The following is a 16,034-nucleotide window of genomic DNA, read 5'->3' on the forward strand; positions in this document are numbered from 1 at the left end:
GAGAAACTATTAAAACAGTATACCATGGCAGGTGAGATTTATTCTAGGAATGTGAGGATATTTCAGTTCTTCTTAATGTACTTTTTCATATTTATTAGTCAAATAAGGAAAATCAGAGTTGTCTTAACGGGTGCCAGAAAGACATTTGATAAAACTTAAAACCCACTCCTGGTTGTAATCATAACCAGGGCAGAACACAAGTAAAAGAATATTTCACACACACACATATGTATGTGTGTCCATATATATTTATATATTGTTTATATTAAGCATGAAGTCTCTAAAGACAAAGCATTTTTGTCTGACTTCCTCTTGAGCAATTTGATGGATTAGTCACCTCCATTCCCCTCTGTAAAACTGATGGCCGCCGCCGCTGAGCCCGTATGCCACAGTCGGCCACTTCCTTGAGTGCCAGTTTGCGCCTCCCTCCACCCCACTTGGATTCTCCGAAAGTTAGGTGTGTGTTTCTTCACAAGTCTGTTTATGCCACTGTGACTAGCGTTGTAAAATAATATACGCTAACTAAACATTATGAAAACTATTGCACTATGAGGAACAAAAAAAAGAATTCCCAGGAAATCCAAGGTGATGCTTTCCCAGGAATTCTTTTTTTGTCTCTCCTAGCACAACAGTTATCACAATTTTTAGTTAACATATATATATATATATATATATATATGTCCTCAGTTTGAGCCCCACGTCAGGCTCTGTGCCGACAGCTGAGATCCTGGAGACAACTTTGGATTCTGTGCCTTCCTCTCTCTGCGCCCTCCCCCTGCTCGTGCTTGCTCTCTCTCTCAAAAATAAACATCGAAAAAAAAAAAAACCATACCTGCTGTCAAAGTAGGTGTGAACAGGACAACTAGGATTTGGGGGGATCCAGTAAAAATTCCACACTTGGATTGCTTCGCTCAAGTCTTAAGTTCTCTTTCTTCTTTAAAGAGACAGGGACTCAAGAAGACAGCTGTAGATTTCCCATCGGAGGGTCCATACTCCCAAGAACAGGCGCTCATCTTTACAGACCAGCATGTGAGTGTGCACTTATGTATTTTAAACTCAAAATATTTAAGGGGTCGTATGTTCAACCTCTTTTGATGCCCCACCTTAGTCTACTTTTTCAGCCAACTAGTTACGTGTGTCTATTTGCCCCAGTTGCACCAGATATCATAACTGAGGGAAGTTACTGCAGATGTGACTGTCCTCTTCATAAAAGAAGCAACTGGGAAAAGATTAGAAATGCAGGTACTTCTTTGTTTCTGCACGTTTGTTATGTATTTGCAGTTGTGCCCACTTTCTACTTACGCGTAGGTGCTCGTCCTGTTGCAAAATCGGAGGGCGTGCTGGCCGGTCCTGCGAGAACAGCAGGCGGGTTTCCTCTTGAGGTTTATTCTTGTCAGAACATGACGCACTACTGATTTATTGCAACAAAATGACAATACCATAAATAAATGTTCAGCGCAGTGGTCAGTTAGGAACTAAGTGCACCAAAAGGTAATAGTTTTAGTTAATAAGTTACTATAAAATGTCATTTTAAGATGACTCTCTTCACAAAGACACAGATCATGCCTACATAAAAATATATATAGGACCTCTGTGAAGAAAACTCTTTACATGCAATGTTTTTAAAAGCTTACTTATTTTGAGAGAGAGAATCCCAAGCAGGCTCTGCATGGTCAGCACAGAGTGCAACACAGGGCTCGAACTCACGAACTTTTGAGATCGTGACTTGAGCTGAAATCAAGAGTCGGATGCTTAACTGACAGAGGGAGGCACTCTTTTTTTGCGTGAGGAGGCATTGTTCACCAAAGTCTCCCCCAGAGTATGAATTTAATAAAATCCAAAACAGTGTCTGCATATATTTGCTTCTGTATACGTTTGGATTTTAAACTACATTTTGAAAGAATAAATATGAGAACAGCTAGGAAGTTTCTTAGAAAAACACTGGGAGGGACTTGTATGCCCCGATACTAAAGCGTACAGCAGGACCCTAGTGATTAAAACTGCATGACTGGTGCAAAAATGCATGTAGATCAATGAAAGAGTCGGGAGTTCAGAATGACTCCAAATGTAAGAAGAAATGAGGGACTTTTCAATTCAGTGGCATTGGCACAACTGGTTCCCTATGTGGGAATGGCAGCGCGGCATACCAAGTAAGTGCAAAGACGAGACGTTGCCTGTGTTAAAATCTGAACTTGCTAGTACTTACTGCCTGGGACCTTGCATAAATCACATAACCACTCTGTGCCTCACTTTCTTCATCTATTTTCATACCTGTGGTGCTACTGCAAGGGGTAAGTAGATTTATATTTGTAGAAGGCTCCAAGGAGGATCGGTCGACAGAATTACCTACTCTTTAAGTATCAGCTATTGTTCTATCATTTAGGAAAGAAAAAGCCTAATCCCTATCTTCTCCCCAATATACACCACACTAAATTCAAGCGGATTAAAGAAATTAAAAAAAAAACTTGTAAAATACTAGAGAAAAGGTAAGTACATTTTTTGTCTAAAACAACCTTGTGTTGGAAGAAACCTAAATGAGGTCATCAAAGCCAGAAATGCGAAGCTTGATTAATTTACATATAAATATAATGTTCTGTTAGAAACGTGCAAACAACTAGGAAAGTGCATTTATAATGCATCTTATAGAGCAGAGAGGTCTAGCATCCTTAGTAAAAGCTTAAAAATGTTTTTAAAAAACATATGCAACATGATAAATGCTATTAGTGTCCGACAGGTCCCTTTGACCAGGCTGATGTACCCCTCCTCCAGCTGCTTCAGATTTGGGCACTAATGGTTGATCTTCACTCTTCCCCAGAGCATTGCCCTTGGGCTGATGGAAGTTACCTTACCCAGGGATGCCTGGGAGGTTTTACACCCCCCACCCCTTGCAGTTGGCCCGAGGCCAATGCCTGACGCAGGGCATTCCCAGCCGGCTTTCTGGCCTCTGTGGCATGATTTATGCTCCTGAGCTGGGATAAGGCTGAGGAGAGACTTCTCCTGAAAGCACATCTCTGCCTGTTTCTTCTTCTGCCCTGTCCTGTTTCCCTTGTTGCCTTCCTAGAGCACGCTCAATAAATCACTTGCGCAAGAATCCTCATTCCAAGTGCTGCTTCCAGGGAACCTGACTTAATAGAAAATGCAACAAAGATTGAACCAGAAAAACGCTCAATAAACATGAAGCTGCTGAACTTTCTAAGTAATCAAGGAAAATCCACCAAAAATAGATCTTTTGCTGATCAGGTTGAAAACTAAAAAATTTAGGGGCGCCTGGGTGGGTTAGTCAGTTGAGCATCTGACTTCGGCTCAGGTCATGATCTCACAGCTTGTGAGTTTGAGCCCCGCATCTGGCTCTGTGCTGACAGCTCGGAGCCTGGAGCCTGCTTCAAATTCTGTGTCTCCCCTCTGTCCTACCCCTGCTCACACTCTGTCTCTCTCTCTCTCAAAAATAAATAAACATTAAAAAAATGGAAAAAAAGAAAGATAAAAATGTATAAAATGAAACTTCATGATTTGGGGGAAATTTCTTCTACAAATGTATTTCTTCAGAAATAGCTGCTTAGGTGTAAAGGGTGCCTGCATCAGGACATTCATTGGACAATGTCTAAAATAATGGGAAATGCCCTCTCTGCACCCCCCCACTCTCTCTCTCTCTCTCAAATAAATAAACCTTAAAGTAAAATAATGGGAAAATGGAAACAACCTAAATGCCCAATATAGGCCTAGTTAAGTGATCATCGTAAATTGAAACAAGGATACTATCTATATAGATGTGTAGACTAAATTGTTCAATTGAAACCAAAGTTACAAAACTAAATGTACAGTGCCTATGTGTAATGTGCACAGAAATAGTATGAAATAAGGATTATTGGGGGTGTTTGCTTTCTTCATTATTCATTTCTCTAATTGGCTTAATACTTGGTGAGTAGGTATTACTTCTTCAAGGGGAGAGAGATTTTTTCCCCTTGACGGGTAAAGGCAATCCCATAGATGTAAGACACCACTGGACTAAAAACAAAGTTCAACAGGAACCCAGGTGGGGATGGGGGACTCACAGTGTACGTAAGGGTCAAGGACGGCTTTGTGGAAAGAAGACAGCTAACCCGAAGGGGAGGAATGAGGAGAAATGGTGGGGTAGGGTGGGGTGGGAAGGAGAGCCTCCCAGGGAGCTGGCACAGTATATGAAAACAGAAAACCAAGTGCCTGGGTTTTGTAAGAACTGAAAATTCCAGAGCTGAAATTCAGAGTTTAGCTAAGAAAGTGATGAGAAATAGATGAGAATAGGGAGTTAACAGCAGTCAGATTTCAAGGATTTTTGAAAACATTAAGGAGTTTTCATTTCATCCTAAGGGAAACGGGAAGCCACTGAAGAATTTTAAAGAGGATGACTTGACCAGATTTGCATTTTAGCAAAGTCACTCTGGCCGAAACTTCAAGAACAGACTGGAGGGAAGAGAACCAGAAGCCAGGAGCTGGGCAAGGGGCCATTTGAGTAATCCGGGGGACACTGTGGCCGTCTGAACGTGTGGCTCCTGGGATGGGGGAAGTGGGCAGACTACAGAGCTGCTTAGGATTCTTGGTAAGAAGACTTGGAGGTGGGTTGGAAGAGAGGGGTGAAGAAAAGAGAATCAAGAACTAGCAGGAGTCTGTCGGTCAATGGGACATTCCCTTCACTGAGGAAAACACAAGACGAGAGACAGATTGTGGGCAAGGAGCTGGGTCAGGTGGGAAGAGGAGGAGCTTACAAGTTGACCACCTGTGTGACAGAAACTTGAAAGTTTTGCCTAAAGCGTTTATCTTTTCCATTAACAGAAGGTGACTGAGCTGGCCTTGTTCCAGTGGGACTTACCCATGCTGTTTCTCATGCTCTCTGCCTCTGTGCTACTGGAAATCTCTCTGTGGTGACACGGAAGTGTTTCAACCCTTACCCTCTTCTCCCCTCCCAGCTCTGGCGGGGAGGGGGACTTGAAGGTATCATAGAGAACTTGGTCACATGATAACTCACTAAGTTATGCTGTGGGAGACACCAGTACCAGCAAGAGAACTGTGACTCTCGTCGTAGGTGCTTTACTAGGAAGAAATGGGAGGATGCTGAGCCTTAAGGCAAGACTAGTTAGAGCCAGGACCCTAGCAGGAGGACAGAGGGATGGCAAAAGGGGATTGATTGAGAGGGAGGGAGACAACGGAGGGACTGAAGCTCCTGATGCCTTTGGAGGTTAGGAGACTAGATACAAAAGACCCAAAAATATTTCAGACTGTCCTCACAACTTAGGTGCCCATGACCAGCTAACTGGGACACCTTCTGGTTGTGGACGGTGTGAGTACACACTCTCGGTGTTAGAGGCAAAGCTGAGGCTGTGTGTTAGTTATCCCATCTGGGATGAGTTTTGAGGGGAGGGGTACCAGTACCAGCATTTCACGTTGGCCTTCATACATTTCCTAAAGGGCCAGACTTTTCCCATGACCTTGCCCTTGCCTGTGTCTCTCTGCTGTCTGGAACACTGGGCTTGAATGGTTTAGTTTATCCTTCAGACTCCCCTGAAAAGTCTGTAGACATCCCTGCCCTTTGCAGCTGAGACTCTCACAGGACTCTGTTTTTTTACTTCGCTGTACTTACCTCAGACCATTCCTATATATTTCTAGGATTATTTCTTTAATATTTATCTGTTCCAGGAAGGCAGGGCAAGGACCATCCGGTTTTCTCATCACAGGTCTTAGCACCTGGTCCAGCATCTGGCAACAAAATGGCTCCCCTTGAAGGTCAAATAGCATTGACCAGGTGTGTTTCCCCATGGGCAGCCTCTGACACCAACAGTCGGTGTCCACAATAATCACTAAACCCCAGATTAGCCCTGATGGGAACTTCGTAAAGAGCCCTTGTTTAGCTTGCAGTAATCACTCTGCCCACCAGGGGTCTCTTTCTCCCCATCACTGGGGCCAAAAGAACTCTGGAACACCCCTGTATCTTGACGATGGTTTTCACAGCCTTGTTGCTCTACGTGCTGTTGTGGTGTACCCCCACCTCTGCATCACCTGGGAGCTCATCAGAAATGCAGAGTCCCAGGCCCTGCCCGCCACGGGATGGATCAGAATCTGCATTCTAGCAAGGTGGTCTTGCTTAGACCACTGGCGGTCTGTGTACACATTAAATACTGAGAGGTCCTATTTCACAGGACATTTCTAATCTGAAAAACTCGGAAGAGAAAAAAACACTTCATCGAAATGGCCTTTTTCATCTGGTTCTTTCCCACCACACTCATAGAAGTACTTAGAGGTTCAGAATTTGCTTTTATTATGAATATAAAATAGACATACAACATAATATACATTTACACATTTACACTTCGCAGTCCCTTTCATCTTTTTCGAGCAGATTCAACTCTGCACGGCCCAGCGGTCCACTCCCGTCACTACATCCCACCCCTTACACTCACAACATTCTCTTCACCTTGGTACCACATGTGACTTGGTAAGAAATACCAGACCCAGGCATAAAACAATTGGCTTTACCGTCCTTCTCACAGAATCCCTTTCATTCTACGGTTTCCTTTCCTGTCACGTCATGCCTTCCGTTGCCTCGAACTTCAGCATTGAAAATTCAGGAGAAAAGAGGGCTGCAATAATCACCCTTGTCTTTTAAAAACACCTTGAAATAGCTTCCACGAGCGAGGCGCACATAAGTAGACACTGACCACATTGCTCATTAACATGGTTCAAGATCTGCCGGAAGGATCTGAAGTGTTCTATACAAATGAAGCTTTGCTCACCAAATGGATGATTGTGAAGGATCTGAGTATCAGCGGTGTCGAAGTAAATAAATAAATAAATAACCAGGAACAAATAAAAATAGAGTGTGCTTCACTAAGGGACATGTCTATACCTCTAGCCCCGTGCTTTCTCAAAACCTCATTAGGTGCAGCTTTACAACAGGTGGATAGAAGCTGGGTTTTATGACTAGTTGCTCTTCTTTGGGGCCGTGCCCTCAAAATGCCAGTGAACAACGATGAAAGAGGCGTGGTTTCCTTCAGAAGGAGGCCAGGCGACAGGTTTTGTAGGAGTTCTCCTTGAGGCTGTCAAATATTGCTTTGGTTCCATTCTGCCAGTGTAGCACCAGATCCATCGGGGTCTTCCCAGCCTAATCAAAATACATGAGGAAATTTGACTTCCAGATGGGAGGCATTTATAAATTCGCATCCTCTGTGTGTGTGTTTAATGAGGTAATGGATAGGTGTATGCTTTATTGAACTGTTTTATGCTTTCCACTATGAGTGATTTGCAGTTTATATTCAAATCAGCCCTTCACTGTTTCTCACAGTAATGCTTTTGGCATTTCAGATTAGCAATGTTTGTTGTTGTTGTTGTTGTTGTTGTTGTTGTTTTTCCCTGTGGGACTATCCCAGGTTTGGGTAAAAATCCCTGGTCCCTAGGTAGTAAATGGCAAGAGCATGCAAAGTCATTTTGAAATTCACAAAATGGCTCTATGCATCTTCAGGATCCTGCAGAATGGGCACGGGGAAGTGGTGGTCAACAACCAGTTCCGATCAATTTGGAAAATGATTCCCAATTGATAAAAACTGGTGGTAAGTGAGCTGCTTTGACACCCTGGCTGGTGTCCTCAGGTACCCTTCAGAACAATTACTGCTCAGAGGGGTAGAGTTTTCACAACTGCTCAGAAGTTACATTGGGATCTCCCAGGAAATTTCATTTTTTCTTGGAGGTGACATCAACAGTGTGGAAGTAACTTTTGAGACCAAAATTCCTTGTCCCTTATGCATGTGTCTCAAGACATTTATAAAAAGGAAAACCATGTCACTTCTCAATTCTTGCCTTTAAATATGAGAAGTCTTAAATTTTTCCACCTCTATTCATTTGGAAGTCTCTCTAACTCAGAGACGGTAACTCAGACACTGGCAGCTTTGAGATGCAAATCAGTCTAGAGACCTGTTTTGTTTGGGCCCAACCAGAGTTTAGATTTTTTTTTAAAAGCTGGACATAATTGGCAACAGTTGGAAATTAGATTTCCCAACTGACTTTGTGAGCTCTCTGAAGAAATCAGAAGAATTGGTAGCATGATCCCTGTGGATCCACAGAGCAGCAATGGACTGGGCTAGGGACAAGCCCTTTAAAGTTTTGTGCACAGACTCCTGCAGCCGCCATTTAAGTAATTTAGGTGCTCTGCTGCCATGTACTTATTTGAACTAGTGGCCCTGTAACCTTGATTTTGGAACTTCCCACCTCTGTAGCATCTTCCTTGAGAAACACTCTCACGGACACGTGATGGCGGAGTTTTGGACAACAATAGAATAATGTATTGTGTGTCATTTCCAGTTCCCTTCAAGATGGTGTCCAATGGCTCACAGGTCCATTGGGCAACATCCAGCCATTGGGCCAATGACATTAATCGTTTCTGGGCGCTTATGCTGTGGTCTGATAATTCAGAACCGTTGGTATATTTTGGGCTATTCTTCCATGAGTTCCTTCAACTCTTCTCTGTTAGAATTTATCTTCTAATTTTCTAGCTACTTACACAGTCTCCCCAAGTATGTACGCTATTTCTTTCTGCTGGTAGTGTCTCACTGCCTAAACGAAATCATTTTTTCTGCAGTTTCAGAGATCTCATTAAATCTCTTTTTCTGGTAATTTATTTACATTATTAGATAAGACCAATCTCACTATCAAGGGAGCCTACTATTAATCCCATCCAAGCAGTCTCTATTTACTGCTTTTATCTTTTGTTCTTATCACCGAGACAGTTTTGTGGGTTTTTTTTTTTTAATGATAAAATATTCCTCTCGGTCTCATAGTAACACAATAAGGGGAAGAAATTATTCACAGTATATGATGACTGGGGTTTTCTTTTCCTTCTTTGTAAAGTGATTCTCCACCAAATCTTTCAAATTATTTCTTTAGTAATTTATATCCATTCCTCTCAGTGGTATTTTTAAAGCTTATATTAGATGATGTTTGTCTGGAAATTGGGACCATGAGAAAAAGTTGGTTCTATTCCCTGGCTTGCAGATGAAGCTAAATTAACACGTACTTGTAGAAGGGACTTATACGAGCATTTTCAGGGCCTAAATATAGGAAATTATTTTGAGGGATATGCAGATAAACCAAAGTGGAGAATGGATAAAAATTATCTCAAAAATATAGGCAACAGCATGTCTAGCCTTGGAAGAAAGGGGTAGCATGGCATGCTGTTGTAAGGGGTGGGGGTGGGGGAGACTACTCAGAATTACTCCTATTAGATCTTGATTAATTTCAGTTCATTGGCTCTTGGCCACATTGACCAATGTGGAATTTTATCACTTCAGGAATGGCGTCTGTCTTTATACCTGACTACCCCAGGCCTGGCTCAGCCAGGGGTGGCCAAGGCAGATTGGGCTTGGGCTTGGGAGAGGGAACAATTTGACCTGTATTTTCAAGACCAAATTTTAAAAGAATCACCAGACACTATACCAGCGCCAAAACAGTCATGGCGGGCTACACCCATCTCTGACCAGGTGACCTTGCCAAGGTTAGCAGTGTCTTCATGGCAACGTTAGCAACATTGTTACAGGGCATTTAAACATCAAAAGGCTGCCCCCAACCCTGAAATCCTACAGCTGTGGGACTATTTTCAAGTACATGAGATATGTTTTTGTTAAGAAGAAAGCCCCCAAGCAGGAACGGCTTAGTTCAGGTACTTACACAATTCTTGATGTTGAGGTCAGCCCCGTACATAATTAGGAGTCTGATCATCTTGTAACGGTTCAGCCTCACGGCGTCGTGCAGAGGGGTATCTCCTTCCTAGAGAAGCAGAGTCAACAGGCTAAAGGTGGACCTGAGGCCAGGAAGTGAGTCCCACAAGGGCACCTAGCTTGGGGAGGGATTCCAGATAAGTGAGGGACAAAGTTGCAGGAGGCGGAGCTTGGCCCAGGTACTCACTCGGTCTTTGGCGTTGAGGTCCGCTTCACAGGCGATGAGATGCTCTGCACACTCGTAGTGACCGGTCCTCACCGCCACGTGCAGTGCTGTGCTGAGCAACTGGGAAATTGAAGAATGCAACCGATTCGCTGGGTGCGGGGACAGAGGCCATCCCAGACCCCAAAGCATGTGGGAGGGGGACAAGTGGCCACTCTGGTGTCCCACACAGCCTGAGCTTCCAGCTGACCCAAACAGTGAGGTGGCTTTGGGAAAGAAAGGGGAAGGGGAGGAAGGTGGTGGAGGGGAGGAGCAAGAAGAGGAGAAATACCTTATCCCGAGCACTGATTTTTGCTCCTTTGTTCAGCAGCAATTTTAAGACATCCAGGTTTCCTCCGCGGCTTGCCCAGTGGATGGCTGTGGATTCAAGCTATAGCAGAAGGTAAAGGGGTGCGACTTAATGTAAAGAAGAACTGGTCAGAGGAATTAGTGCTTGGTTCTGAGGGCCAGAAATACCCGATTTGCTAAGGCATCCATGGTGACACTGGATTGTCCCCCTCTGGGTTGCTAATTCTAAGTATTGTAGCAGAAGGCTCTGGCCAGATGCATTCGCTAAACTGGACGTGTGTGGACGTGAGTGTATGCAGTCCTATGTGTGTATCTGTGTGCATGTATTTGCATCGTTAGAAAACTCAAATCTAACAAATCTTTTTTCTTTCTTTCTTTTTTTTTTTTTTTTGGTAAAAGCATAAAAACTACAACTTGTAGAGAATTTCCACTTGCCAGAAAGGTGCTACACACTTTCAATGGGTTGGTCCTCCCAGCAGGTGTGACTGCCCTCATGTTGCAGGTGAGCAAACCAAGTCTCCCAAATAGTCAAGTTTTTTGCCCGAGGAAGCGCAGTTAGCAAGTATCAGAATAGATATTCAAACCCACATCTGCCCGGAACTTTCATCCACTTTTGCCAAATAGACTCAGAAGTTCTAGACAAACGCATTTTAAAATTCTGGCAGAATGCAAGTAGTCCCTTCCAAGATTTTAATCTGGAGCTGTCACCTCTTCCTGTGTCCCTGTTGTTTTGTCTCATCTCTTGCTGGTTCTCTGCTGTCATCTGCACCAGCACAGCGTCTGTAACTCAGCTGCCACCGCCGGTGGTCACTGCACACTGCCCTTACTCTTAAGAGCTGCCCTCTTCCCCACTCTGGTATATTCCTGGCCTTCCAAATCACACACTCAAGAATTTGAGCGTCTTTTCATGCAAACTTTATTTATTTTTTATTGTTTTTCTGTGTGTTCGTCTTTTGGGTTCAATTTCATTCAAGTTCTTTGGACTTTTTCTTTTTTTTTAATATCCCTTTTCCACTTTGCTATAAAGTCAAATTGAGTTGCATTTAAATAAATAAAGCCTATTCCCAGCTCAATCTGCAGTTCATGAAATATGCTGTCTGCTGGTCTTTGTAGAAATCACAGTGGTTGAGTTATTGAGGTCTGAATAGCAGCTACTTTCCATAGATGCAATTCATTCCGTAGGCAGTTTAGCCCCCAACCTCACTGATGGCATCTATCATATAAGGTGTACAGCTAGAGAATTCTGACACATTGCTGGCAGCCACGGGGCCATGAGCAGACTGCCGTGGATAATGGAAGGACAGGGACACTGAGAGGCAAGTGCTGACTGTATTACTTCTCAGTAATGCTACTGACTTGATACTGACCCAACTCTCTGATGAGGATATTGAATTCTGTGCAGAGGCTTTCACTGCCTTCTTTTCCCTGGAACACTCCTCTGCTTTTCAGTATGTATGGAAAATACTTTCCACATGACCTAGTCCCATCTCCCAACTTCCCTTTGTATGGAGAAATGAGCTTTCGCCCTGTTCTCTCAGATCAATTTTCAATCCAATCAACCCCGTTTTTCATTGTAGGTTTTCACGAGCGTATAGTCTACTTATTTTGGCTCATTTCCAAACAAAGAAATATATTTACCATATCACGGAATTCGATCTGGGCTCCAGCTTCCATTAACTTCTCCACAATTGCCAAGTGTCCTTCTAAGCAGGCTCTGTGAAGGGCTGTCCGTTTATACTGTCAGAATAGAGATTTAAAAAGAGAGACAGCGATGCATATAAAAATGAGCATAAATCCTTCTAAGGGCTGTGGAGCTGGGGACTCCAGTGACCTAATTAATAGAAACTCGAGTGCTTCTTTTGGAATTAGAAATGTCAAATTTACTAAAATTGCAGAACTAGAACAATTATCCTACAAATGAGGTTTGAGTTTCCTACAGGTACATTTCTAAGCCCTCAGAGGTCTATGTGGAGGGATATGAATTTAAAGTTCAAAACTACCTACATGCTGACATTTCCCTTTCTTGAATTCTGTGCCTTCATTGTTTGTGTAGAATTTGCCATGCAGATCAGATGGCTTTCTTCCATCTGGGACTGTTGCTAGGTTGAATATCAAAAAGCATTCAATTCTTTTTTAAGAGATTGGGGGGAGGGTTAAGCCTCTGACTTCGGCTCAGGTCATGATCTTGTGGTTCGTGGGTTCAAGCCCCATGTCAGGCTCTGTGCTGACAGTTCAGAGCCTGGAGCCTGCTTCTGATTCTGTGTCTCCCTCTCTCTCTGTTCCTCCCCTACTCGCGCGCTCTCTCTCTCTCTCTCTCCCTCAAAAATAAATAAACATTAAAAAACAATTAAAAAAAAATGGAGGAGTCATTTTTAGTTCACCGCCTGAAATGATTCTCCAGCCGGGAAAGGATGCAAAAAGGAGTAGAAGAAGGCTTTGTATGAATGGATTCATAGCCTATTTGGCCTAGAACAATTGTTGGCATTATTCACTCCAGTGTGCTCTATTTACAGATAAGGAAACTGAGGTCTAGAAAAAGCAAATTAGCTGCCAAAAATCAAATAGCCAAGTAGTGAAAGAGCCACCACTTGAACTCCAGTCCACAGATTCCTTGTGTAAGGCTGATGTGTTTGGGTCCAATCAAGGATGATGCTGAGGTGCCTGGGTGGCTCAGACAGTTAAGTGTCCAACCCTCGGTTTCAGCTCAGGTCATCCATGATCTCATGGTTTGTGAGCTCGCGCCCCATATCAGTCTCTGAGCTGACAGTGCAGAGCCTGTTTGGGAATCTCTCTCTGCCCCTCCCCCACTTGCACACATGCTCTCTCTCTCTCTCAAAATAAATAAATAAAGAAAAAAGTTATTAAAAAAAAAAAAAAAGATGATGCTGTTATGTATTTCTCCAAAAGGGATTCGTTGGCCCTGCCTTATTAAAAGACTATCCCAGGAATATAAAAAGTTATAGACAAACTGAAAAAGCAGTCAGAAGTACCAAAAAAAAGATGCAATCCACAGCGCTAATCCAGCCTCTTTTTTCTGGATTGCCGTGCTATCCTAATATGCTACCCGCATATGTGGTAACAGCTGGGGAAACTGTTTCAGGTGGATTGGTTTTTGGCATCATGTTAGCAAGGCTGAAGTTAAGCATAAGAAACACAAAATTAATGAGCTGGATTTTGCAGTGCTTTGTGTAAGCCTTACCTCATCACAGACATCTGGATTGTTCTTGTCTGACAAGAATTTTTCTACTACTGGCAGCTTATTCTCCAGGGCAGCCTTCAGGAACCTAGGTACATCCACAGGTTCCGTCTAAAGCCAAAAAAATAACGTGAGAGTTACCGCGAGCTTTCCAGCATTTGCCCAAACCCTCCACAGATATTTCTTCCCCTGTAGCATAATGCCAGACGTGTAGTACCACAAAAAGCAGACAGTCCTTACAATGATTTCAGGTTCAGGTTCCTTCACGACCGAAACTTTAGTCTTCCTGTATTTTTTCCTTTTCTTCAGCTGAATGATTATTTCAAGGTCTTCTAAATTTTCAAGCTTTGATCTTTGTTCTAGTTTTTTCTTCTTGAGCTAAAAAAGAAATCCATATTTCAAAATATGGTGAGTTCTACTGACAGGCATTCTGGTTGTGTCTAAACAAAATTGTGCAAGGTCTGAGAGAAGTATGTGAACAGTTTGAGCAAAAAAAGAGAAGAAACAAAACAACTTTAAAACTAATCTTTGATTTTGACTTAGTGACTTCTTACTCAAGTATTTGGGGTCTAATCTTTCAGCTAATTGCCTTCACCTTCGTATCTCTTGTTTGTAGTTTTTGACTAATTGGAGATAGGATCTAGTCTATAAGTGACGATCTTGTAACCCTTTCCATAAACAAACCCCAGATTTCTGTAGACTTTTTTATTTAACTCAAAAGAATCCAACAGTAAGCGTTAAGCCCTGAAATATCAATGCCAATCTCTTTCAGGTGGCTTAGTAAGAAACCGACTGTCCTGGGACTACTGCTAACTAATGCATGCTTTCTCTGTGATTAGTAAGCGATGCAAATTCACCCAGCAACACAGAATTTGTCAACACAGATAGTAAACGCAGCCAAACAATGATTCATGGACCACAAGCCACATTACTGAGAAAAAGAGGTCTCTCTTGCTTCGGACTACCTAGACCGTGTATGACATCAGAAAGTCACTGGACATGTTTCTCTTTCCAAGTCTTTCAAGCAGAAGATGATCATAGAACAGTCTGTCATTGATTTGGAATCCAGAGGTCATAGTCTTGCTAAAGAATTAGTTCCTACAACCTGTCCTATAAAAGTTGCCTCTTTATGGATTTGAATTTGGCAGAGAAACATCTTTGGAACGGCTGCTTTTATTTGGTTCTCTCTTTTCTCCTTCCTGCCTGGCACCTCTTTCCTCTGTCCCGTCCCCAACTTCCCATTAGTGGAATCCAGGGAATCTCCTTACCTCTGCCTCTCGCTCTTTCTCGATCTTCCACTGCTGTTCCCCCAGGCTCAGGGAGTGGGCTGGAAGTGTTTTCAGGTCCTCTTGTTTCTCTACGGTAACAGCAGCTTCATACTCCCCATCTCTGAAATCCTCGGGAAGGAACTCCCCAGTCTCTCCGCTGTTGTTCTTCTTCCCCGTAACCTATGAGGGAAGAAAACTGTAGTGTCAGAAGGAGCAAGACCTGTCCTGGAGTCATTCTTCAAAGAGGATGCTGCAGGAGGGCTCTGGTCCTCCCTGGCTGGTGACAGCCTCCTCTGTGAGATGTGCTTTCAGATCCCAGGCTGGGACACACTGCGGCAGGATTCTAGGATTACCTTCAGGTGATCGTCCTCTTCTCTAGCTAAATCAAGGCTTAGATTAGGTTGATATGTTTAAACCCACTTTGAACCCACTCAATCCCATTTCTCCTAGGAAAACTGCCACCCCTCCATGATTATTTAAAATTCTTCCGTGATTATTTAAAATTGCTCCATTCATAATTTCTTCCAATTCTTCCATGACATTTGGCCTTGAGTTGTAAAGTTTCCAGACATATCCTCACAATAAAACTTCTTCCCTGAGGCATCCTCATACCTGCCTGTGAATCTGCGCTTTGGTAAGAAAACCAAAGGAGAAGATAATAAATCGGAAATAGAGAACTCATTACTACCAGCTCCATTTTTCCAGTTTCACTTATTTCATCACATAAGCCAACCATTTTCCGTAGATGACATCAGAGTCCCTGCGCATCATGCCTGAATAAAAGGACATTTCTATTTTCAAATACAAATCAAGACCGAACTGATTTTCGCTGCGAAATAACGTGTCTTACGTACCAGCTCTTCTACCTTCATCACCATCATGTCTGCCTGAGGTTCGGTTTGTCTGTGTGTTTATTCCCCCGTGGAATGAATCCCTTGAGTCGGCCCTGCCGAGCCCCTCCACCCCGGCCAGCTTATATAGCGAGGGCTGGGTGAGATAATCTTCCAACCTGGGAACCCAAGTAACAGCCCGGCCCCCACCCGTGGCCAACTCAGAGGCAGGTGAATTTTCATTCCAGACTCAGTGTCTGGGAAGCCGAAGAGGGAGGGGATGACCAGTAACCCCACTTAATATGTGAATCAGGAAGAAATGTGAGAGGGCCATTCCTTTGGCGGTGACCACACCGCTCAGCAATGCGAGCCATCTATTTATCGAGAAGCCAGGGGACAGCTGTCTGTTGCTATTGCACCACAGCACTGCTCCTGTTCCTTCTTTGTCAGCTTTCATATGACTAACCCTATCAAGAAAATGTAAATGCCCTG

At 43.3% G+C, this 16,034-nt stretch overlaps 1 protein-coding gene across 1 annotated transcript; it reads right to left on the minus strand.

Annotated features, from left to right (window-relative positions):
- Positions 1-6,443: 6,443 nt before the first annotated feature.
- On the minus strand, positions 6,444-15,798 carry ANKRD1 (ankyrin repeat domain 1). The gene is made up of 9 exons (XM_042908341.1): positions 15,567-15,798; positions 14,713-14,892; positions 13,685-13,822; positions 13,448-13,555; positions 11,887-11,985; positions 10,232-10,330; positions 9,925-10,023; positions 9,688-9,786; positions 6,444-7,132 (listed from the first exon to the last, which is right to left on the minus strand). Exons 1-9 carry the CDS (start codon positions 15,591-15,593, stop codon positions 7,022-7,024), a joined length of 960 nt encoding a protein of 319 aa, XP_042764275.1. The 5' UTR covers positions 15,594-15,798; the 3' UTR covers positions 6,444-7,021.
- Between the last annotated feature and the right edge of the window lie 236 nt (positions 15,799-16,034).

The sequence above is a fragment of the Panthera leo genome, chromosome D2 (assembly GCF_018350215.1).
Source record: "Panthera leo isolate Ple1 chromosome D2, P.leo_Ple1_pat1.1, whole genome shotgun sequence".
Classification (NCBI taxonomy): domain Eukaryota; kingdom Metazoa; phylum Chordata; class Mammalia; order Carnivora; family Felidae; genus Panthera; species Panthera leo.

Excerpts from the sequence above, each read along its gene's own strand:
- ANKRD1 (XM_042908341.1), bottom strand. The coding sequence starts at position 15,593 with ATGATGGTGATGAAGGTAGAAGAGCTG. Across the intron at positions 14,893-15,566 it reads TGATGAAGGTAGAAGAGCTG|GTTACGGGGAAGAAGAACAA; the intron begins GTACGTAAGACA and ends CTTCCCTCATAG. Across the intron at positions 11,986-13,447 it reads ATCCAGATGTCTGTGATGAG|TATAAACGGACAGCCCTTCA; the intron begins GTAAGGCTTACA and ends CTATTCTGACAG.